Source organism: Osmerus eperlanus, chromosome 12, assembly GCF_963692335.1.
Source record: "Osmerus eperlanus chromosome 12, fOsmEpe2.1, whole genome shotgun sequence".
In the NCBI taxonomy this organism is placed as follows: Eukaryota; Metazoa; Chordata; class Actinopteri; order Osmeriformes; family Osmeridae; genus Osmerus; species Osmerus eperlanus.
In genome coordinates, this window is record NC_085029.1 from 6,190,150 (window position 1) to 6,214,332 (window position 24,183).

General features: G+C 43.5%; 1 protein-coding gene across 3 annotated transcripts in view; it reads right to left on the minus strand.

Annotated features, from left to right (window-relative positions):
• Positions 1-1,178: 1,178 nt before the first annotated feature.
• The window catches only part of LOC134031013 (zinc finger MIZ domain-containing protein 1-like), a 63,115-nt gene continuing 40,110 nt past the window's right edge, over positions 1,179-24,183 (minus strand). The window contains exons 5-23 of one of the 3 annotated variants that reach the window (XM_062474477.1): positions 17,012-17,047; positions 9,870-10,005; positions 9,377-9,491; positions 8,952-9,172; positions 8,557-8,758; positions 8,018-8,293; positions 7,638-7,820; positions 7,444-7,515; positions 7,168-7,336; positions 6,839-6,980; positions 6,424-6,634; positions 6,051-6,156; positions 5,781-5,941; positions 5,588-5,655; positions 5,412-5,480; positions 5,066-5,301; positions 4,795-4,958; positions 4,408-4,662; positions 1,179-4,291 (exon numbers count right to left, since the gene is read on the minus strand). In XM_062474477.1, the coding sequence (XP_062330461.1) occupies positions 4,184-4,291; positions 4,408-4,662; positions 4,795-4,958; positions 5,066-5,301; positions 5,412-5,480; positions 5,588-5,655; positions 5,781-5,941; positions 6,051-6,156; positions 6,424-6,634; positions 6,839-6,980; positions 7,168-7,336; positions 7,444-7,515; positions 7,638-7,820; positions 8,018-8,293; positions 8,557-8,758; positions 8,952-9,172; positions 9,377-9,491; positions 9,870-10,005; positions 17,012-17,047 (2,930 nt within the window). In that variant the 3' untranslated portion in view covers positions 1,179-4,183. Of the gene's footprint in view, positions 4,292-4,407; positions 4,663-4,794; positions 4,959-5,065; positions 5,302-5,411; positions 5,481-5,587; positions 5,656-5,780; positions 5,942-6,050; positions 6,157-6,423; positions 6,635-6,838; positions 6,981-7,167; positions 7,337-7,443; positions 7,516-7,637; positions 7,821-8,017; positions 8,294-8,556; positions 8,759-8,951; positions 9,173-9,376; positions 9,492-9,869; positions 10,006-17,011; positions 17,048-19,931; positions 20,039-24,183 lie in introns of those variants that run through there. The other 2 variants (XM_062474479.1, XM_062474478.1) reach the window with 2 other exon arrangements.

Genomic DNA, 24,183 nt, shown 5'->3' on the forward strand with positions numbered 1-24,183 from the left:
TAGGTTTGGTCTGAGCCCTGAATTTTTATGTTGGTCTCTGCGCAGCTGGTCATCTACCTAGGTTAACATTATATATATATAGAATCTGTTTTTCACATCAACACTAAGTTACACATGGGCATGATGCAATCTTTTTGCTAATATCAGATGAAGTCTACATCTGAATTATAATCTGATAAAATGACGGCTACACTGATGTGGGATGACCCTTTATTGTTAAGGTCCAGGCCTATGAACCCATGGTTCATTGAAAGTAGAATATTGATGTGAAGGTAGGGAGTTGTCATATTGGAAAAAAATATATGCAACACCAAGTATTTTATAGATAATATTTGAATAACTGTTGGATTGTGTAAAACCAGACTGTAGTTCTTAACATAATGAGAAATGTTATGGTAGAAGCTATCCTCCATTAATATGTTGGAATAATTAGGTTAGGCTTTATCTTATTGATCCACATTACATACAGCCAAATGTCTTGCATCAAAAAAATCATGCATCTAATGACTATGCCAGTATACATAAAAATGGAATGTTGCCAAAACAGATATTTATAGATTAACAAATTGAGGTGATTTGTTCAGAATGTTATGTTAGTTACTTGAAGTGGGGCCTCAATGTAGGTCCAGTGTAAATTAATGAGTTTAAAGCTCTCCTTGAAAATCTCCTTGAAGTATTTTGATTATTAAAAAATGAGAAGTCTACAGCAGCTTTCAGGTATCATCTGAATACATATTTATTAGATAAATATTAGGTTGTCACATCATCTAACTACATACAGTTTTTCCAAGACTAAAAATCACAATGAGTTTATTTTCTGACCAGTTTAGAATATGAAATGATTGTACGTACAATGTACAAACATAAAGACAATGGCCACATTTGCATGAATCACCTTAGGTTGTACCATTACCTCTTTTGTATGTGATCGTGATGTAATTTTTTTACAAACTACGGATTTGGTTACAATCCTTTGGACCCCCCACCCCCTCCGAAAAATGAAATAAAAAAATAATTCCCAACCTTTACCCAGTATTTTCTTCATATTTCTGTGATAGTCCCATAATACTCTAGATAGGTGGTAGACTACAACATGTATATTACATGTAGTCAGAGCTATCGCATTTCCCCTAACAAAAGAGGTCAAAGTATACAGACGAACAAAATGGTTTGAACACTTTCCAAATTCAGCCACTTCCATCAGGGGGTTTGCAAGCTTTTTATTATTCTGAAGAAACAATGCACATTCCCAGGGAAAATGAATACATTTCTGTTCACGTCTCTATAGTCATTTACATATGTACAGTCCTCTTATGGGCATGTACCCACTCAGTCAATCCAATCCATCCTTACTAGATCCAAGCAGATAAAGCATCCCATCTGTATTTTTATTCTCATTTTGTAATTTGTAATTTTTATTTTATTTTTTTATTTTCTCCCAATAAAGTTGATCCTTTACAATGATTGTGCAACTACAGATTTGGGGTTCTGCCTAATACATATAATTGGTTCATGTACAATTAAGAGCAAAATGTGAAATGTTAGCTATCTCCATGGTACTGATATACAGTTTCTATTCAAATACAAAATTAAAGTAAATCATATGTGAGTTGTTAGGAACTATACCATTGATTTCACTGTTACAAAGTTGGTATTAAAAAAAGCTGAAGCAGATAACAGGAAACAATATTCCTCTTTTGTAGAGAAAAACTAAACATTCTCAAGCATATTGAAGTTTGAAAATATTATGCTTACAATATTTAAGATGATCAATCAATAAATTGCTACTCTTAGAAGAAATTATATTTCTAACCTTTTTAATAAGAAAACCAATACAAAATAATTTACTACAAAAAGAAAAGAAATACGAATTTAAATGGGATAAAAAATTTAAATGGTCAAAAGCTTTCAAAAAAGCTATATTTTCCATTAAAAAAAAAAAATATTAAACAATATCAGACATTTATTTAAAATAAGGCTGTGATATTTCTTTAAAATACCAAATGTGTATTGACAATTAGCAACAAATATGATATTCACATGGTTTTCTAATTACATTTGAAAGACAGCTGAAATCACAGCTTTTGAAATTACTGATCTAAATAACAACATGAGATCAACTGAAGAACATACCAATGGTTCCTTGATCTAGACCATAGAGCACAAAACAAATATTGCAACATCAGACTTTGACATCAAAGATTTTACTCTGAAAATGGCATGATTATCTAGAATGATGTTTGGGGTTAAAAACATGGAGATAATGGCAGAAAGTACTTGTCTAAACTATATATTTGTAATCGTATTGGGTAAAACATCCATTTCAGTTATTAGCTTATGAAACATTTTAGAGAAGACTGACAATGGTGGAGTTTGGAGGGATACGTGGACAGGTTGGACATCATCAAACACAAAGAACAAACATTATTAAGATACAAAAATATTCACACTGATATTTACAATAGCTTTTCATTAAAAAAAATACATTTTCATACTGAACAGTACTCTTCTAGTGAAACTGAAAACAAATGTGGTAAAATATCAGCTCCAATACTGCTTTTAAAAACCAGACTTAACAGTAGTGATGGATGAATCGTAATTGTTTTATTTAATAGCTCAAAGAACAGGTACTCACACACGTACATGCCAGCTCACCTGGACAATCACATACATAACCACATTCACACATCTCTTCCACTCCCCTAGTCTGGCATTGTCGGACCAATTTGCAAATGCGTATTTTGCCATTCTGCCAGAGTAAATAAAAATTTGCTTGCAGATTTATCTGGTTCTAAGACTACCATTCCCCTTAACTTTGGTGATGATTAGCAAGATCCCAATGGTTGATGAATAGTTGAAATTTGCAGCAATGTATAATAAAGAAAAGAAACAAACATAATTAAAACATATCACCAGAAAATGCACGATACTATGAACAGCTGACATTAGCTTTATCCCTTCAACATTTTAGTGTTAAATAAATCAGACTACAGAAGGATGGAAGCAACTGATAAAAAACACACACTACCTTTACTACTTGGAATACCACTAGACAAGGGCTTGGCACACATGCACTTTGTATACTACAGTACATTTTCAACAGGAAGAGAGACGCAACTTTGCAAAAATGGGAACACAAGCAGCACAGGGCCCATGCAGAGAAAACAGCAAGGAGTGAGTCCTAGCTATAAGCAGGTCATTACAAGTAGTTCTCTCAGTACCCCTTTATTTTCCTTAGATGCTCTCACTAGGGTATTATAAACTACATACAATACTGTATGTAACAGCCAAACAATACAAAAAGGCTCTTAGGATAGAACTGCCATGTCTGTGTGAGTTAGTTTGAGTAGAACCTTTTTCCCAAAAGTTGATACCCTTGTTTACATTCGTCCTCAGCGATGCATTGCTCCCATTCTACCTATACCGCTCTTTTCCCTCATGGCGGGGGATGTGTCTCCTTTCCAAAATTACAAACAAAACAAAAACTGAAGTTGGATGACAAAATTGAAGCTGTAAAAAATGTAATAAAATTGCTATGATAGGGGGGTTGAGGGGGGTGGGGGACTGCTCACCTAAAGACGTCTATTCATTCTTTTCATGACTTAGATGCTAATTTACTTCCCTTTTTAGATGTATTCGTTTTTGCATTGACGAAATCCCTTGTGCTTTGAAAAAATGCGTCATAGAGAAACAGAAACAGTGTTACTAACCGGTCTGGAAAAAAGAGCAAGCTACTAAATGACTGATTAAAAAGAGGGGGCTCCTAAATTGGAAAAACGATGTGGACATAAATTAGCTAGAGACAGGGTTTTTTTCAAATTCATTTCATACAATGAATTTCTTTTCTGAACAGGAAATAAAATTGGAATAAAAAATGCTACAACAATTTCCTAATGTGCACACAAACTGTGTGTGATATATAAAAACAATAGAATATAGCTGCACAGTTCATAGCAATCGCCATGGAGCAAAGAGCAGGTAGGCAACACTGCCATGTGTTTGAGTTTTAAAACCTTGTTCAGTCAGTTTGAGAATGAAAACTGTACAAGAGGAAGAAGAGAAAGGGAGTGCATCTTTGTGTTTGTCAAGTATGAGCATCAGTCCCAGGTTGGGGGTGTGTAGACTCCAGGCAGCCCGGCCAGTACTTAATGAGTGTGTGTGCATGTTTTTTGTCTCTGGACTGTCAGTTGTTTTCAAAGAGTGAGAGCAGGTCGTCATTGCTATTGCTCGGGAGATCGGGGGGGTCCAAGTAGGACAACAACTCATCAGGGTTAGCCAGTTCTGGAAGAAGCTGTGAAAAGAAAAATGTTAGGACATTCTGATTAAATTAAGGCTGAATCCATGAATTAACCTAATTTTTCCTAAATTGGTATAGCTTGTATTGAAGGGATTGTTAACTCCACTTACATCCAAGGAAGGCTCAGGCATATCAGGGGCTACCTGCCCTCCAACCTGGCCCTCTAAGCTGTTGGAGGGGTTAAAGGTCAGGTCGCCGTGGGGATGGCTGTTAGGGCCAGGCTGCTGTGGAGGCGGAGCCTGACGCGATGGCTGAGGAGGCCCGCTGTGATGCAACTGCTGCCCTGATTGGCTGCCGGGGTGAGGGGTGTGTAAGCTCTGCTGCAACGAGCTGTGGGACTGATCAGTGCTGGCAGGATGAGGTATCTGTGAAGGGGTGGGGAGAGAGAGGTAGAAAGCATAGTCTCAGACCACATTGTCCCATGGCAGGTGAAGCTAACCTGTCCTGTATACAGTAAATCTCTAGTTCTCAGCTGTGTGTCATTGAAGATAACTCACTGTGTCAGGTATACTGTGGGAGAGAGACTTGTCCTGGGCCATAAGGCTGGGAGGCATGTCTGGAGGGTGGGACAGCTGGGGGCCATGCATGAAGTCGTGCATTGAAGTACCACCAGGGTTCCCATGGGGGAAGTCAAAGTTCCCATGCCCATGGTAATTGTTGCCTATGTACACAGAAACAAACAAACACAACCAATTTAAAGTACTTTACTTTCAACTAAATAAGGTATTTTTATGAGAAAATATGATATCTGAATGGAAACGTTGCTACCTTGGCTACCGTATTCGCTGTTGTTGCCCCCCTGTTGAGAAGGGTAGGGTGATGGCCCTGGGCCTAGCTGAGCAATCATATCCATCACATTGGGCATTATCATCTGACTGGGACTCATAGTCTTGAACCTTTTGGCCATAGGTCCGTCCGGGTCCTCCTTGATGTGGATGTCCGATTTGATGGCGACAGGTCGCCAACTACACGTTGGGTCAATTGTGACCTCTTCAAACTCCGAGCTGGGGCAACATAGTTACAATGTTTGGTGTCAGGTCTTAGAGAGGCGGTGTGGCAATGGTTATATTGTCTAATTTGGGGAATATATATATGGTTTGACATTTCAACTTACTTTTGGATGGCATTCAAGATTCCCCACATGTACTGGTCCACTTCCAAACCTTCCAACAACGCTGTTTTACTAAGAAAAAGGACAGATCAGTACGGTCTATGAGACTATCATTGGAAGGTTATTTGTGACCTACAGTTGTTCATTTTGACAAAAGTAGATGAGCTTAAGACACTTACTTGCATACAGGACATCGCCATGTTCCCCTCTCACAGTTCAGTTGTAAATATGACTCCAAATCAAAACACTGTGGAACATCAGTCAAATGGGTATATATTTTTTATTTAATTTTTTTTAACCTGTGAACACAGTACTACACAAAACTGTTTAACTGTTTAGTGCCATAAAGGCAGCTGCACCCATGACACTTGCCTGGACATGTTTGCAGTCGTGGCCTCTGGCTGGCAGCTGGATCCGCCGGAAGGTGATTGGACATTTTAGGGAGACCTTGATGGCTGTTTGCTCAACGCCGTCCTCTCCATTCAGAGTAGTGTTCCCAGTGGATGCCGCTACACTGCTGAAGTTCCTCTTGACTAAGGGATGGAGAGAAAAAAAGAGAGAGAGAGATGGTGACCATCTATGGGGTCAAGTAAGATTCAGACCTTGAAAACGCATCATGTCAGGGACCAGGGGTGGCCGCACCTTTGGTGATGCAGTGCTCTGCTGGCAGCAGCCTCTTCTTCAACAGACCCTGCAGGACGGAGCGCACTGATGGCCGGTGGACCAGCTGCAGCACGAACAGGTGCGACTGTGGAGGGATCTTTATTATTATGGTCGCCATTACGGTCATCGTTTTTTGCATTTCAAGTCAAGTGGCTTTCATTGTCATTTCAATCACATACATGGTACAGTACACCATGAAACAAAATAATGTTCCTCTAGGACCATGGTGTTACATGAAACAACACAGAGATACATGAGACATACATATATTTCGGAACTACCTAAAACTAAAGAAGACCTAAACCTACATGTTAGCAGGACATGCAGTGATACAGTCAAAGTGAGCACTCACACAGCAGCAGGCCGTGACAGTGATCTGGATGGTGTTCCTTCCTGGCTGGCACACGTGTTTCAGGTGCAGGGGCTTGTGGGACGTCTTGTTGTCACCCCGCTCGATGGTGAGAGGTGTGGCGTTGACGCTAACCTGGACGGATGCCGGCCAGTTGGTGTTCATCTGTCGGTCTTCGTGGTGGTAGCACTTGAACTGTAGCTCCAGGTCAGACCTGTAAGGGAGAATGCAAGTTACCGGCCAATATGGTCTTGCTAATGACTGTGCAACAATCGTGTTAATATTTGTTATGGTCCATAAAAGTTGGTCCTGCAGGACTTGCTGTGTGTGGTGCCAGTCAGTAAGGTAGCGGTGTGCACATAGATGGAATTGGAATGTGCTTAAATTCTTTCCTGACATGGCTATGCCTGGTTCCTACCTCCACATTAGGGTCTGGTGTACGGTGGGACGAAGATGGAAGACGTGGTTACTGACGGCTAGGTTGTGCTCCAATCTGAAGGGCTCTAGGACCACCCCATCCCTAACTGGAAACGTCAGACGCAGCTCCTCATTTGGATTGGCTAAGGAGGGGGGATACATAGGAGGAGTTGCATATACAGGTCACAGAGGCATACAACAGTTAATGTGATAGGCTTGTGATTGAAATTGTACTGTGAGTTTGTGAGTTCAAGCACTGTATGAAATAGATTTAGGATTGGACATTAGTGGTATGGTTAAGATCATGTCCCACCCAACATAGCGGCTAACCTGAAGGTGGAGGAAGTGCGTTGATATTTGGTTTAATGTCTGGAGGGAATGGAGGTTTGACGTCCTGGTTTGGCGACAAATAGGGAGGGATACTACTTCCTGGGGTCATGGGTGGGGTGGGGTTGCCTGGCACTGGGGAGTGGGGGTAGTTACCCACTGGTCTGGGAGGCTGCAACCAGGATTAACCCACATCAATTAGAATCAAATCGAGCATAGGATAGACAGGATATCACCTCAAGTGCACAATAGTAAGTCTCACAAAGCAATTAGACTTACCCCGTTCATATTGCCATGGCTGTATTGATATCCACCCCCAGAAAAGTTGTTTTGGCCATTGAATGGCTCTTGCTGCAAAAGAAAAAAAAGATTTAGATGGTTTAATCTACGGGGTAAGAGAGGACGAATCAAAAGTAATTTGGTTTGTATTTGCTGTCAGCCCATGGGATGTGCTTGTTGCTCTGTGTGATCACCTTATAGTACTGGCCCATGGCACCACCTGGAGGGGGGTACTGGCCTTGGATCTGCTGGGCTGGCATCCTCTGGCTGGGGTAGTTGGGGGAGGGGAGTGGCCGGGAGGCGTTCGGAGCAGGGTACTGCCCCTGCTGGTTAGGGAACTGGCTGTTTGGTCCATATTGCTGCCCACCATAGTTAGGCTGAGAGAAAACACAGGGTGAAACACAAGCCATCAGATACACTAGCAAATCAACCGTTAACAAACAATTATACAAATAAGACATTCATTGTGTAAGATAACAGTTGTAAGTATTGAGGGTTTCCCGGAAGGGCAAATAATGTCAGTCTATTCCCTGCATCTACTGTTGGCTCTGGTTATGGATGCAGTTCCTCTCACCTCCCCAGGATAGGGTCTCTTCATGCCCTGCATGCCCATGCCCTGAGGGCGGGGTCCTGGGTAGCCTTGTTGGGGCATCCTCTGGCCGTGCCCCCCGAAGGGCCCCATGCCTTGGGCCCGGGGCTGGTTCATGCCCATAGGGGGGCCACTCATGTTGGAAGTGTTCATGCCTGCTCCCATATTTCCGGGGAGATTTGGGGGCCCACGGGGCCCAGGCTGGTTCATGTACTGGTTGTTGTATGCCTGGTTTGGTCCCATCTGGAAAGAGGAACTCATCTGAAAGACAAAAGTACCCGAATGGCCCAAAATTTTCGATTTGGTTGCTGTAGCCATAGAGTCTACTCAGCAGCATAATATCAAAATAATTTAGGCAGTTCTGGAAAAAGATGGGAACAAAAAAGGAAATAAAATGTATTTTGACATTGATTCTAATGTATAATTCAAATGATTTAATCACAAAAAATATATGAATGCTTCCCATTTTGCTTGGATTATTAGACCTTGTGTTGGTGAAGAGACTCACTGAGCCTTGAACCTACCGGTCCGTATTGGTTCATGTCCTTGTTTTGTGTTTCCTGAAGAGCAGCCACTGTAGCTGTGGCAGTGGCCGTTGCCGTGGCGGCAGCAGCGGCCACAGCGGCGGCAGCAGCAGCAGCGGCCGGTTGGGTGAAGTCTGAGGGGGGCCGGGAGTGGGGAGGCATGCCCATACCACCAGGACCAGAGTTTGGACCTCCGGGGTAACTTGCGAATAAGAAACAGAAAAAAATCCACCATGTAAGCTATGGATTTCCCTTCCCTGGAACAGTCCAACCAACTTTTGACAAAGGCTCAGCTGTGTATTTGCACCTTAAAGATATGCAATGGAGAACTGTATACAACAACATGGTTTGTACATCATCAGGGCCCATGCCAAAGCTGGTCTCTCCACACTCACTTTCCAGCAAAGCCACCTCCCCCAGGATAGTTGGGCCGTCCGTACATGCCCTGCTGCATGTAGGTCTGGTTGGAGCTGCCTTTGTTGGGAAACTGCTGCTGGGGGCCACCAGGGAACTGGGGGGAGTTCAGGCCTGGGTTATTCCCAGACATGCCTGACCCCATGGGATTTCCCCCAGGGTTCATGGGGTTGTTGTTGTTGGCCATCGGATTACCCAACACCTGGGAGATAGCAATAGAGAAAGATGGTCTATGTTAGATGCTTAGGTTTAGGGTTGTCTGTCGATCGATATGGAATGAGTGTCCTTGACAGGGGCTGGAGCCTTAAGGTTCTGTTAGACTTCCACAAATGACAAGGTCAAACCCAATGTTGTCGACTGAAAACAACACAGCAATTCAGAGTTGCTGGATGTTTGTGAGGCTCACCTGACTTTGTGAGGTATTGGTCACTCCCCAGACGGTGGTTACCACGGAGAGAGAGCCAGGGGGCTGGTTGGAGTTCTGCTGCCATGGAACCGAGTCATAAGGAAAGGACCCATCACTGCAGAGAATGGACACAGCGTTTTTGTTGACTTACAGGGTTGACTTAATATGCAGAGGCAAATATTTGCAGACATTTCATTGTGATTTGTCTGGTTAGTACAATCCCACTGTTTGTACAATTCCTTTTCAAGAGTAAAAGTGCAATACAAATGGTTTATGGTACAATTAGGGTGAACTTCCCTTCTGGGATAAATAAAATGATATCTAATCTAAGTGTTGAGGTACTGATAGTCTCAACTGACCCTGTTATCTGTGTAGTAAGGTAGACAGTGTGTCTGAGCACTGATTCATGAGGGATGGTGTGCTTCATGGGGAGAGCACAGGCTTTCCACAGGGCCAACACACACACATGCAGACACACACATAGCACACTGACCCATGTGAGAGGGTGGGCTTCATGGAACTCATGGGGGTCTGCATGGGTACTTTGCCAGGGGGCTCGTTCTGTCTGTTCTTCTGGTGACGGAGGAGAAGCAGGCGTCCCAGCTCCTCACACCAGGACGATAGCAGGGCTGATGGAGATGGAGAGAGAAAAGGACCATGGGATTATTGACTCCTGTGGGGAATGTTAACACTGATACAGTCTATTCTACAAAATCAACAACCCTCTACTACGGCATCCCATTGAGACATGAATGAATGTGTGTGAGGGGAAGCGCAGATGACACATTAACAAAAAGGAATTAAAGCAACAGAGATTTTCAATGATGTAAATGCTATGGCCCAACTGAGAGTGCAATGCATAAAATCCCCATGATAAAAAAAATGGACCTCAAATAAACCAAACTATCGTCTCTGGCCACTAGAGGTCACTATGGCCCCTCGGATGGGCAGCAACCCTACCTACAGGTACTGCTTGGTTAGGTAACTACCCCAGTGTGGTGTTTGAACCACAGTAGAGTGTTTGATCAAATCATGCTTTTCATCTGCAGTGCATCTTTAACCGTATGCCAACTACAAAAGACACACTTTCAATTTTTATTTCCCTCCTCACTCCAGCGCTATAAAGAAAGGGAATGTGGATCCAATCAAAGCGGAGGGTAGCCACCCCCTCTTGGGATTCACAGCAGCAGCACTTCTGGGCTAAGACACCGGGTGAAGCAGAATACTGGGAGTTTTCCACTACAGTGGTGACTCACTCACAGTCACAGACCAGAACGCGGCCACGTTGACACGACAGCTGACTTACCTCATACCGTCCTCACAGCTAATTACACCCTTACTGCCAGAGAGAAGGGCCGACCCCTACACCACCATGACACAGTGAAAGAGTAGGGGAAGCGATGGCAAAACAGAGACGGATGGAAGGGTATAAAGGCAGGGAGGGAGGATGAGAGAGGGAGAGAGAGGAGAACAGGCAAATGGACATAATGGGAAGGAGGAACAAACAAAAGCGTCTGTCTCTCTTAATAAACACTGACATTTGGAAACACGTGTGTATGGTAAACCGCACACACATACAAACAGACACACACACATACACACACAATGAGCATACTTAGGATGTGAGATGTCCTCGACATAGAGGATTGTGGACAATTACAACATGTGAACACATAAAATCAACAAAATGCACCCACACGGTAACGCAAAAACACACCTTATCCTCTCACTCAGCCCACTTATGGCCGTGCATCTCACCCCCAAAAGGCACCTCTCCTTTCATTAGAACACTGAGCACACCAGCCTCTCTCTGTGTAAAGATGAGGGCTGGAATACAAAAGACATGTACAGATGGTACCAGCAGTCTCTCTCCCTCTCCTCCCCTCTCCTCCCCTCCCTCCTCCACTTCTCCCTCCCTCCAAATCCTCCTCCCTCTCCTTTAAAAGCAGCACGGGGCTCAGGCTCCGAGGCAGCTGGGTCCCCCCCCCCCCCCCCCCCCCCTTACCCCCTGCTCTTGGCAAGACAGGTGCCGGGAGACAGACTGCATGGTTCCTTCAGAGCATCGATCTGAGCTGGGGCTGGATATGGGGGCTGAACTTGAGTTGAGGGCTGGAGCTGAAGATGAGGGTTGGTGCTAGGACTAGAGCCACAATTCTGTTGCTAAGAATAAAGGATGAATCTGACAACACAGCAGACCCCTCAGGCATCCATCACCAAACCTAACCCTATAAAACACAAATGGAAAGACTGTGAGGAGCCAATGAACTAGCCTGCATTTAACATGCCTTGCTATCTATGACGAGTCTACTACAGCACACTGGTTCAAGCACCATAACGCTACCGTACTGCAGGGTAAGCATTTCAGAACAACGCCATTCGGAGCTGTTGAAATGTGGGCCCCCCTTTCTGACAGAGATTTCAATTGGAGGGGCTGGCAACTAGCCAGCATGTTACAGCTCAATTAGACACCATTATTCTTTCCAACAAGGGCTAACTTGCACCTCCGCCGTGTTGATAAACATGTCTCCACAATTTATCCCCAAAACGCGGCACTGCGAGACTTGCCACAGGAGGGTTGCGTATCCCCGTTTCACACCGCCGCTGCCAGCCCATAGACTGTTTAATGCAGCGCGGTGAAAGCAGAGAAATCAACAACACTGCAAGACCGGGGAGCTGAGCAGTGACACGGCACATTGAGTTGAGAGGGACAAGCTCCCGCCCCGACACTTATAGGGGAATTATTCTACCCAACCATTAGATAAGAGCTTATCGCCCCACAAAATTACCACCTCTGCTGAGCCAGACCTGCTTAAAGGGGAGGCGCTCTGTCATTGAGTTAAAGGATCAACTTCAGGTTTCGTATGACAGGTTGAGAAGGGCCAACCCATTCGGAGCTCTCACAACCTATCCCTCCTTCTACGCGTCCTCCTCCTCCTCTTTCCTTCTCCTCCCAAACCTCTCCCTAGGACAGCCAGGAGGACGAACACAAAAGGATCGCTGTTTCTCTCCTGCTATCCTCCCACACCCAGTCTCTTCAATAGACTCATCTGTTCCTTCAGACTAAATACTACAAGTCATTCCAAAAATGGCAGATCATTGTATCAGGTGCTTCTCTCGTTGAAGATTTAGTGGGCTGCCATCAAAGTCGCATCCCAGCTGGAATACCGGAGAGGTTTCATAGCCTAGCCTGTTCAGACTGTAGTTGATCCTGCTAGTATAGTCTGTGATGGCTAGAAGCTCAACATAGCTTCCAAGTGACAGTGTACACTCAGTGCTTTACTAGTTGTGTATTCCATAAGCTCGGTGTTTGCCTTGTAGATTGTCCCCAGGGGCAAGGCTGTGTCTGAGCCATATTGATATTCTGGTGCTCAGCTGCCTTGCCTGATGGTCAGCTAGAGTGAAGGGCATTAATGCACGCTGGGTCTAGATGGGTGGCTCAGTGCTGGGGTGTAGCTTCCAGCCACGCTCTCTGTCATAATGCCCTAGGGAGACATGACAAATGACGAGAACTGCCTCCCTGACAGTTGTTCAATGCCCTTCCCAATAATAATGCAGTCTCTCACCCGCTTAGTTGCGGAGAGTGTGTGAAACACCAGTGAGCCTTTAGTTGTTTCCAGAGAAAGTGGCTTCAAAATTGAAACAATTCACACACATATTTCCCTAACCAAAAACAAAGAACTTCATGCTAAATCCTAAGGGCGAGTAAAAAGCCTTTGAAGGGGAGGACACATCTTTATAATCATATGGAGGTCTTTACTTTACACTCTAATTCTCAGTGTACATCGCTCTCTCTCTCACCATAGTCTGGCAGGGGATTGCAGCAGGCAGCAGGTATGGCAGATGCAATGAGTGAACCCCCCTTCTCCATCCCTCCCACTTTTCCTCCATCCCCCTGTCCCTCTCTCACTCTGGTCTATCAAATAGACACCTGCTCCCTAATCAACCCAAGGCCCCTGGATGTGGTTACCCACCTGGCAACCCCCCCCCCCCCCACACACACACCTCAATATGCATTGCACCAGACACATACACATGTCCAGCCCCATCTACTAAATTGTACACATTCTAACTGATATCATATACTGATATCACAAGCAATAATGGTTCATCCAATCAGCCTGCGTGAGCGTAAACACAAACAAACCAAACAGTGAGTTTAAAGCCCCATAGCCTGGAGACCTTGGTATATATATAAAAAAGGAAAGACCCTAAGCAAACTAATGAAGAGAGCTTCTGGTGAACCTAAACTACACTGTGTAGTTTCTCTCACTCTCAGTTTATTCTAAGCTTATTTGTCTCTCTCTCTTTGACTTTGTCTTTCTCCATATCTGACTAAGTCTGAATAGATCTCAGTCCTGCAGGCTAAAGTCAATTAAGCCGAGAAAGAGGCTATGGAGACCTTGTATCCCTGGTTACCAAATCCACCTAAGGGGCCATGTAAAGCATTAATTTCAGACTATCGCCAAAACATTCCCAGCCATATGGGACTGCCTGCCTCTACAGTTTCCTTTCAGTGTCAAAATAATGCAGTGTATTACACTGCTTTTTATGTGTAAATGAGGTATAAGCAGTCATAGACCATTCACAACATAATAGGGAAGCAGGTCCAGCCGTGAAGGTTGTTCATCCATGGGGGTTTAACAAGTATAGGAGATAGCATGATGTGGTACGTGACCACAGGTGGAGCTCAGTTCACACTGGACACCACACATTGGTCTACATCCCTCACTCACGAACAACATATTGAGGTAGAACTTTGGTACAACAACATTAGTAAGTTCTCAAATTGCAGACTTAACAGGAAAAAAAAATCTTTATTCAAACTCTGCTGATAACGAGTCACTGAACAGTTTAGTAGTTTAGATTTTCCATCTCATTAAAATGTCCAGTGAGTTGAAGGTAATTAGCTCTCCAGAAGGAGGGATGAGGTGCATGCGTGAATGCCGTTTAAAAAAGAAAAATGTAACATGGTATTTTCCTTGGCCACTGGAACAGACAGGGCCCTCCAAACCATTAAACCCTCTAGTCCAGGAACAGTGATGAGTGAAATGTATCCTGCACCCGGTAGGCAATAATGTCACGTACGATATGAGAAAATATTTAACAGCAATAGAGCAAATTTCTATAGGAAACATTGCTATGCATTGGCTAAAATGTTTGCTTTAAAACCTCAGCACACTCACTGTTATAAAACAAACTATCTACCCAGGCCCATCTTTGTACACAACCTCTCTTCCTCTCTACTTCCCTCCCTTTTTCTCTCTCTCACTGGGAAGCCAGTGATGTTGGAGCCATGTCAATGAGTACTTAGGCCCATAGCCTTGCGGTGAGCCAGACTTGCTGGCTCGGTTTTATGGCCCATTTCAGATCTGCCCTAGCTTAAATACAGCCTCCTGCTGGCCGCACGGCCACAGTGTCGTGCCATGTCCATCCGGCAAGAGGGAACGCCTGGCCGCGTTCCAAGAAGGTATTACTGCAGCCAGAAGCATATGTGGCCATGCGGCTGCAAGCAGCACAATGAGGGACATGAAATGAGCGAAGGGTTCGGATTTAGTGTATTTAGGTTGCCGCTTTGACATCCTGTGTTCTTTGTTGCTCTACCGACAGTCTCAGATTAGAAACAGTTTTTCAAATGGACCAACATTCTGTTTAATGGATTTAGCTCCCTCACATGGCTGCCCAAGTGTATAAATCAATGACAGTACCAGCATTATTAAAATGCATTAAAATGCCATACAGATAGACAGACAAGAATTCTGGGACTTCTGACTAGATGAATGTAGCACAAGGGCCAAGATATTCTAAACTAAGATATTTATCCTGAAATTAAATGTAAGTACATTCACATACATTTATGGAGGATTATCTTGACACTAAAAGATACATTTGGATTCTACAAGACTGTTTGAATTTTTTTTAAGAACAAGCTAATCAAATAAAAAAAATTACACTTACAAAGGCAGAGTATTGGTCTGAGTATAAAAACCAACCTACACAAGAGTAGGCCACTGTTTCGGGACATAATCTCCTAAATACCGCAAATCTCTAAAAACAGGGCATGCTATTCAGTGTATGTACATGAAGGTGGAAATCTATGGCTTTGACACCCCCCTATAGAGAATTAATTCCTTAGCCAGAACCCCCCTCACCGCAACCTCAATACAATTTTAAATCTGTTCATGCATGTCTTTCCCTGCAAGGGTAAGCAGATTGGGAGTAAAACTCCTCCAAACCTTAGCATCTTATTTCAATACAATCTGGCCAGCCATCAACAGTATATTTTATGTGTCGTAGGAAAAGATGCATTCCAAGAACCCACAAACATTTTTATCATAAACACACCAGCAAATCCTACGAACACCACTAGAACACTATTACATTTATTAGACAGAACTTGAAATCCTCAAAATGCGTTTATACCATGTATTTCACCAACAAACCATAATGTAATATTGAACCTATATGTTTATATTTTGAATTTACTTTGAATTCATGACCAAGACCTTGGACCTTTGACAACAAGAGCAAGGGCGGGCTTCTAAAGTCAACAAACGTGCCCAGTGCAGTGTGTGTTTCAATGTTTGTGTGATAAAGCATGCGTGTCTGTTTGCCTGTGTGCGTTTAAGTGAGTGTTTGCGTTTGCACGCTTCTGTCACCAGATTATCAGAGTGGCTGACCTGCAAAGAAGCTGCTTACGGGAGCCAGACGGTTTCCCCGAGCAACAGGCTGCTATTAACGAAGGAGGGAGCCTTAAGCCCTGGTCCACAATGATACTAATTAGGGATGGAGCAGATGCGTTGGGGCTAGCCACCCTCCCCCCTCCCTCCTTCCCCTCTCTCTCCCCCCTCTCACCCCCCCCCCCCCCCCCCCCGGGAAGGGCCAGAAGTGCCACGGTGGCACACGCTGGCGGCTGAGTCACCTGTGACCTTTTCACAGCGGGCATGGGGTCAAACTTTACTTTCGAAGTGGAGGGAAAGCACACACGCTTGAAGAGGCTGGGTATCGTCCTGGCACCCCCCCAGCCTCATTAGAACCATCCATATGTGCAGCCGGGCCTGAGTCGTACAAACACTACAACACTCTGATGAACCACACACAGCACACAGTTCACATAACGCCATGTCGTTACTATGTCCTTTTCCTAGGGATCTGCTTGCTTAATCAAACCTTAATAGAACTACAGGCAGTAGACCTTCATTGTTGAGTGTATAACCGTGTTCTGAAATGCTGACTTTTAGCATCCAGGGAGCTTGGCAGTCGTCCTTGGATTTGATCATTTACACAAGTCATTTGAATAGCTTACACTGCATTATGACAAGCACATCCCAACCCCAAAATATCTAAAACAATAAATACACAAGTGGTTGTGCTATGACAAAAGTGAAATGATGAAACAATATATGTAAACAACCATGCTTCATCACATCCACCACAGACAAAGGGGTCAGCAGCCAATGCAGCCTAGCCAGCCTATGTTTCCCCTTCAGAAAGCACATCCGAAGCACACACCATTTTGTATGTTTGTACGACCCCTTCATGTGGGGACAGAAACAAAGAAAGACTGGGATGATGACGGTGAATCCAGCCAACGTGTAGATGACTTTTCTGTGCAGGACTTTGACACATAACAAGTACCTGAGTCAGTCTGACATCTCCTGCAGGTGTTGGTTTCTGTGGGGGGTTCAAATTCAACATTTTACTACGATAATGCAGAAAGCGGATCACAGCATTTGAGGGGCGCCTTCCAGTAAGGATGCATGAAGGCACCCAACGCAAACTGGTTTGTTGTAGGGTATAACTTTTTAATCCCAGTTGACAGATTGAAAGGGCTGTCGACATGGGTGTGTACATGCACTGTAGCGGTATCCTAAGTTTGACTCCAGTTCACTTGCACATTTGTCAGAATGCCCTACGATAGCACCCGATGAAGTGACACTAGGTTTCAAACCTGATTGCCCGACCTAATGGCCCTACACAAGAAAGCATGACCATGTATGTGAAGAGTGAGCCAAAACATGGTATAATCATCGTAAAAAAGTCGCCTCTCGTTTGATGGTATTGTCGAGATCTGATTCAAATGCAATCCCTGATTATTGTCCTGGTCTAATTTCCTGGCTCCCCACTGAGTGCCTCTCGACCGTCTAACCACTCACTCTCCCAGGTACCTAACTCAACCTCTTCTTGATTTGCTCTCCCTGAAGTGGTTTCCCTCTCTACTCTGTGAAATCTCACCCACGGCTTGAGGAAAAGAGAGCGAAATGAGCAAATGAGTTCATCTGTCAAACTAGTAATGAGTGTGAGCAACTAAATGATCCACCCACTGGATGCAGCCCCCAGAACTTGTTTCCTAGGGGAATGAACAAGCAGGAGAGCGGTTGATGTGTGCTCCTTGCTTTCATCTTCCTCCTACGTACAGTAAAGACGGGATTCTGTCAGGGAGGGAGATATCTCCACCTGACTGTGGATGAGCCTGCCTCCCCTCTTTAAACTTCTGTCTCATTAACAGTACATGGAAAAAAACATCCTCTGATACTGTGTCTAGGCACAGTCTTGGTTCTCGGTCCTCTCCAATAACCGCTGTTTTCACTTGGTATTCAAAGTTAAAATAGTGCATTGTGGTGGTGGGTGTTGGGTGTGTGTGTTTGTGGGGGGGGGGGGTAGGTCTCCAATATGAAGAACTAGTGTGGCATCCGGGCCTGTCACAATACACTAAGGAACGGGTGAGGATACAGCTTACATAACTGCAACAGCACGACATTGGACGTTGCCAAGACTGTCAGTTGCAAAACTCCCTCTTGTCTTGGCATGTTGGGACCTCCTTTAAGTCGCAGACACACACGGGGGGGGGGGGGGGGGGGGGGGGGGGAGGGGATGATTCCCATAAGCAGTAATTAAGATACATTAGCCAGTTTGATGGATGGTCTCCAAAGAGATGTGTGATCATCCTTTAAACTGTTGATAGATGAGGAGAGGGTAAATAACAATAGACAATAACACAAATATAGTTAAAATACTGTAGAAGAACTCTGCAAATGACTGGTGGTTAATTTTTAAGTGAAATGGAAGTGATTGATTGGATCTTTGAACAGCATTTATTGTCTTTGATGGGGGTTTTAGAGGTATTTTCTGCTTAGGAATGGATTCCACTTCAGAAAAAAAAAATCGAAACATGTTGCTCATACAGTTATTTTTCTGGAGTGGTTATTCACTTTGAAGGATTGAGCCATACAGATTGTACATCTAAAACGGTGTTGATTACTGTATGGGACATCTGTGAAGGATTTGGCTGAACTTTGCTGGTTATAATATGGCGGGAAAGACTGCTAAACTACTAAGAGTCTCGCGGAAATACGTTGCCTCAAGTAGGTCAGCTCAACCCCAACAGATAATCAAGGCCATTTTGACCCCTTCAGTGTGAGCAGTAACTGGGTCAAACTCACTCAGCTGTTGCAACTCCATCATGCGAAGTACTGCGGGGCAGTAGCTATACTGTCAAACTCCATTCCGTTAGTTTATGGCGCAGCGGGGTGCCATCCCTGAATCTCACCCTGGACAAAAACCCTCCCCACCTCCTGACACCCCTTCCCAAGTGTCCAATACTGTGAAGTTCCACCCAGCAGTCCAACCTTCATCTCCCCCTACAACCCCTCAGGCTTCCCCCCTCGAGTGTGCCTCCTCCTTGTGACAGCTCACAGCTTCACACTGTGAGTGAGTCCAACCCCCTCCCCACCACCCACCACCCACCACAATGCCACCCCCCTATCAACCAGATTTGCTTGCAGTCAACTCGAGCTGTGTCCCTCCCCGCTCACATCTATTTTATTTTGTCACTCTTCACTGCACAAAAAAGATGTCTCATCTGTCTAGAAACACATATGAATCAAGAATTTGCTTGGGAACAAAGGCAGATACAGCGCAGCCTAATCTCTGCACTAGTGAAGCCATAAGCTATTTTAAAGCTTTCTATCTCTATCTCTTTCTCCCTCTCTCTAACTCTTACACCCTCAGTCTGTCATATTCTACCTCCTCTCCCTACCCCGTCCTCTTCCTCCTCTCCCCCTCCTTCGTTTTCCCCCTCAGTGTCTCAGGACAGGTACTCTGTTTTCTTCCCTCCGTTCCCCTTTGCTTGTCCAGTCACTGCACAATACGCATCAATTATTCATCGCCGGTCTCTCAGTTTCACAGGCAAAACCAATCACAGATGGAGTCATTGCTAATGGGCTCCTGCTGTACTTGCCACCGGTTTCTTTGCACTCAGGCAACGAACACCCAAGGGGAAATGAGGAGGGAAAACAGGGTTAAGCTTAAAAAAAAAAAGAGAGGAAACTTCACACAGCCCTGTCAGGCTGAGGAGGGAACGCGTTTGGATCAGAGTAAGATGCAAAGCTCACCACAAATAGCAGCTACGGCACCAAGGAACTGGCTTCTGTCGCGCTAAAGGGTTAAAGAGAGAGAGGGAGAGAGGTGGGGTGGGAGAGAAGGAAGAGAAAGAGGGAGAGTGGGGAGTGGGAGGACAGCGAGAGAGGGAGAGAGAACCAAATGCTTATCTCCTCACCTCGGATGTATGCAGCTGTTATTGATGTATCTTCTGTTTCTGTCTAGTGATCCATTGCTTGCTCTCCCAATACACACATCACACAGAAGCAGCCACAGCCACTTCGCCAGAAGGGAGAGGGGGAGAGAAAAAAAAACGCAGGCAGCTCACATTTCAAACTTGCAAGGGGGGTGGTGCCTAATGTGCTAGACAGCCTGTATCTTGGCCCTGGTCCAGAGCAACGGGTAAAAGAAGCCTCAATCAATTCATTTAAAGCAACATTTGTTATGGGAGAGAGCTACAAGTCCTCCCAAAACAGTGGAGGCAAGAAATTCTCTGGCTGGCTACATTAAGTGATGGTATTACCCCCTTGTCTGTGCGTACTGTTGACTTAATCCATCAAACTAGTCCTTCTAATTAGGGGCCAGGGAGGAGGCAGGTTGGTGGCTTCCCGTGGCTGGAACAGGGGCTGTCTGAGAGGGAGGGGCAAATTAGACTCCATACATGTGAGGCGAGAGCGAGTCGGTGATAAATGATGTTACACAACAACGACATCTACGGAGACATTACCTGAAGCTGCCAATATCCTTCACTTCATCCATCAAATACTTTCTTTTTGCTCTTTGTAATAGTCCTTTTCTTTTCTTTATAAAATTAGAAATCTGTTATTCAAAGCTAATACATATTGTACTTTTAATTCTGGTCCCAATCCACTTAATGAAACAAACAATCTCTCTCCTATTGAAGTCTCACTAGCTAACCTTTCCACAGAGACACAGCATGGAGTGGCTTATAGAAGATGATGAGCCAATGCAGAGTGACCCCTCATAGCAAGACTAGCCAGAACGGCTAGTCATCTAGACAGACTGAACACACCTTATCTCAGGTCCCACTGTGTTTGCCTTACTGGCATTTACTATCAGCTGAGCTCATGACAGGTGAATTATAGCCCTATATTGGAAATGATCTGTCATAATTGACTGAAATGCTGTGCTTGCCTTTACATTGGTTAAACATAGACTGTTCAAACCAGAGACTTGACATACTGTCTGTAGTGCCATAGCATACATCCTTAAAAGTGGATCCACACTCCCTCAAGTACAGAGGCAAAAGCCTTCTGGAAAAAACATATGGATTTTATTTAATAAACATTATGGGATTCATTCATTCTTATCCATCTTGATAATAAACCCCAATTAAATTGTACCAATGTTGAACTTCCGAGTAATTAAAATAAACTTGAAATTAACATAAAATGTGTTACTGTGACTATTACTGTAGTTAATTACAAATAAGCAGTAAGTGGAAGTCTTTTGTAGACCTAGTACCTCTTGTCTTACCAGATATGCACTGTGTCCCAACTGGCTCAATCATGAATGTTTGTTTGTTTCTCAGACATACTCTTGAACTCCATCCAACTGTTGCTGACGTGTATGGTCTAGGCCACCAACAATGTTTTTAGACATCCATGTTATTTTCTATTTAGGAAGAGCCGCCGCTAAAATATCAGTTCCTTCATGCAAACCAAGACTGAGGGAAGAAAATGAGAGGAAAATAAAAAGCACTTTGGTGTAGAAAGTTCCAGACTGAAACAACAGGTCTCAAGGCTCGTGTGAATTAGACCGCTGTGCCTTGTGTACAGTCTGAGCCGTTTCAACCCTTAGATGACAGCATGTCTGACTACATGTCTTTAACACAATTTCTCCTCACACTGGAGCAACTGCAAACACATATAGCACCCACTGCTAGGGAGTGGGGCAAGAATGAGATTACATTCATGGCAACAATTTCATATCTACAATGTTGTAGTGTTATCATATCGGTACTTAAGGGTCCATGCAGCAAAGATGCAAAGCCCTGTTGTTTTCCGACATATTATTATTCTGTTAGTTCTGATCAACTTAATCCGAGCTGTAAAGTTTTTTGCCCTTTGGCAGGCATGAACAAAACCAAAATTAATTTAAAATGGGCCAGTGGTCTGGGTTCGAATCAGGTCTGAGTCCTTTGCTGCATGTCTCCCCCTTTCTCTCTCCCTTGCCTTTCCTGTACACCTTTAGCTGTCCAATCCAATAAAACATGAAGATTCTCTGTATTTTATGCAGCAAACTCAGAAACCAGCCATTTTTACCTGTTTAACTTTTATTCTCTAAATCACACCATGGCAATGCATGGTGTAGTTTTCTTGTTACTTGCATGTTACACCTGAATTCCCAAATTTCCCCATGTGAGGATTAATAAAATGATACCTTATCTGGATGTGTAATATGCATGTTTTTCTCGGTTTGTTAATAAATTTGACAGAAACAATATTCTGCATTTACTTACAGGCAAGAAAATTGTGCAGGGTCATATGGATCATGCGGTGACAGGCCTGCTTATCAAAATACAACTATAGACATTGCTAAGCTAAATGCAAGTGCAGTTGCTAAATGTAAGCAATTGCACATGTTGTGAATAGCATGGCACACAGCGTAAAAATGACATAATCAGCGAGTAACTTTTTTCGTTTTTATCCTACACCCATCATAATTCACTAGATGATTAATAAACCCCTTAAGGAAACGTTGTGAACCGAGAGATGGGATTTATTTGAACAGAGTTTCATGCATTTGAAAGATCCGGGGGGGTAAAATTTACCCCATGGCAGTTCTAGTGTTAATTGCAGAGTTTTAATGTAACCTGACATTGTATAACAGATACAAACAAATACTTGCTAGGAAACATTGTTGGTAAGTCAGTGGACCTAGCTAGGCCACTGTAGTGTAAAAAAAAAATCAATTGAAGTCCAAAGTCAGACTTTAACAGTGGCTACTTATTGATTGTTTGACTGGACAAATGGATAGTCGAGAGCATACACATTAAATATAATGGATGAAATCTTTCTCTTCTTGCAGCCTGGCTCAATTCTGACTGCAGCTTTAATTTACATTGCTGTTCATGAAATGTATCAAACTGTGTAGGCCTAAACGGTTTTGGTGATCTGAGAATAGGTAATCCTCCTCTTGACTTCTCAATATCTCACACTTGAGACAAAACGTTTAACAACATTCCAACAAAAACCTGCTCCTGAGTTTCATGCTTGGGCTGGTTAAGAAAACAGAAAGCCAACATTTAAGGTCACACCTTAAAAAACATGCATTGTCAAAAGAACTACAGACAATGGGAAAGAATAGCATACTGTAACTGTCTCCTGAGATAGGGGTGCATGAGAGACAGACGCACACACACCTCTATACACTGAGGGAAGGACAGACAAGTAGATATGTTGGTGAATACATGGCTATGCCAAAAAAAAATTTGCACAAGAAGACATTTATGAATTCACCCTGACATGGAGTAACGAATTCCACCAGAAAATAGTTATTATAGGATTTACTGTGCAGGAAAAAATATTGGACCTGAAAGTCTAAATTTTCTCTCTCTTATAAATTGGTGCCTTATTTTGCTCTTTAGAACTGAAGAATTCCAAGTGTTTGCTAAAGCGCAGTCAATTTGGAATGTGCCACTGTGACCCACATAGGGAGAATTGTGATTGAACATTTTGTCTAAAACACTTGTACCAGACTGCACCAATACTCCTGTCAGAGGGGTGGGCTGTGTCTTTGATAAGTGAATGCTTGGAGCTGATGAAACCCACCCTACACAGGCTGTGATTTCGCCTCAGATAGAGAGAGGCCCATGTGCACTCATCCCCACAATGAAAACCCCCTTTCTTTGACAGCAGTGTTACTCCACGTGCAAGGCTTTGCTCTGTGGTAAAACAGTCCTAGTAATCACAGATTAATAGAGCAGGCTAATCTCATTCACAAAGAGGTCACAACTTGCAGACAGAACCTCCCCCTTAGCCAGCTCTTCCCTTGCAATCTGGCCCACATACTAAATGGCTATAAGATTAGAATGCTTTCTAAGTGCTCACTATACCACCATTGACACATTGACTATCCATTGAGATTATTTGTGTTTTATTCAAAGTTAAACAAAGTGAAATGAATGATTTGTATCTGGTCTAGTGTTTAAAAAATATATATATTATGCAACATTATGCTTAAAATATTATATAAAAGTATGCAAGAATGCTATTTAGTAGGCATCAATACATTTCATGAGGTGAAAGCAACAGATGTCAGTGAAGTTCTTCAGGTTCAGGTGATCGTTCATATTTGAATTATGAACTTACTTTTTTCAACAAAACTGTAAACTAGTCTCAAACAAACATGATGACTAGATAAAGTAGAGCTAGATCTAGCTCTACTTTAAATGTATTTCTGAACAC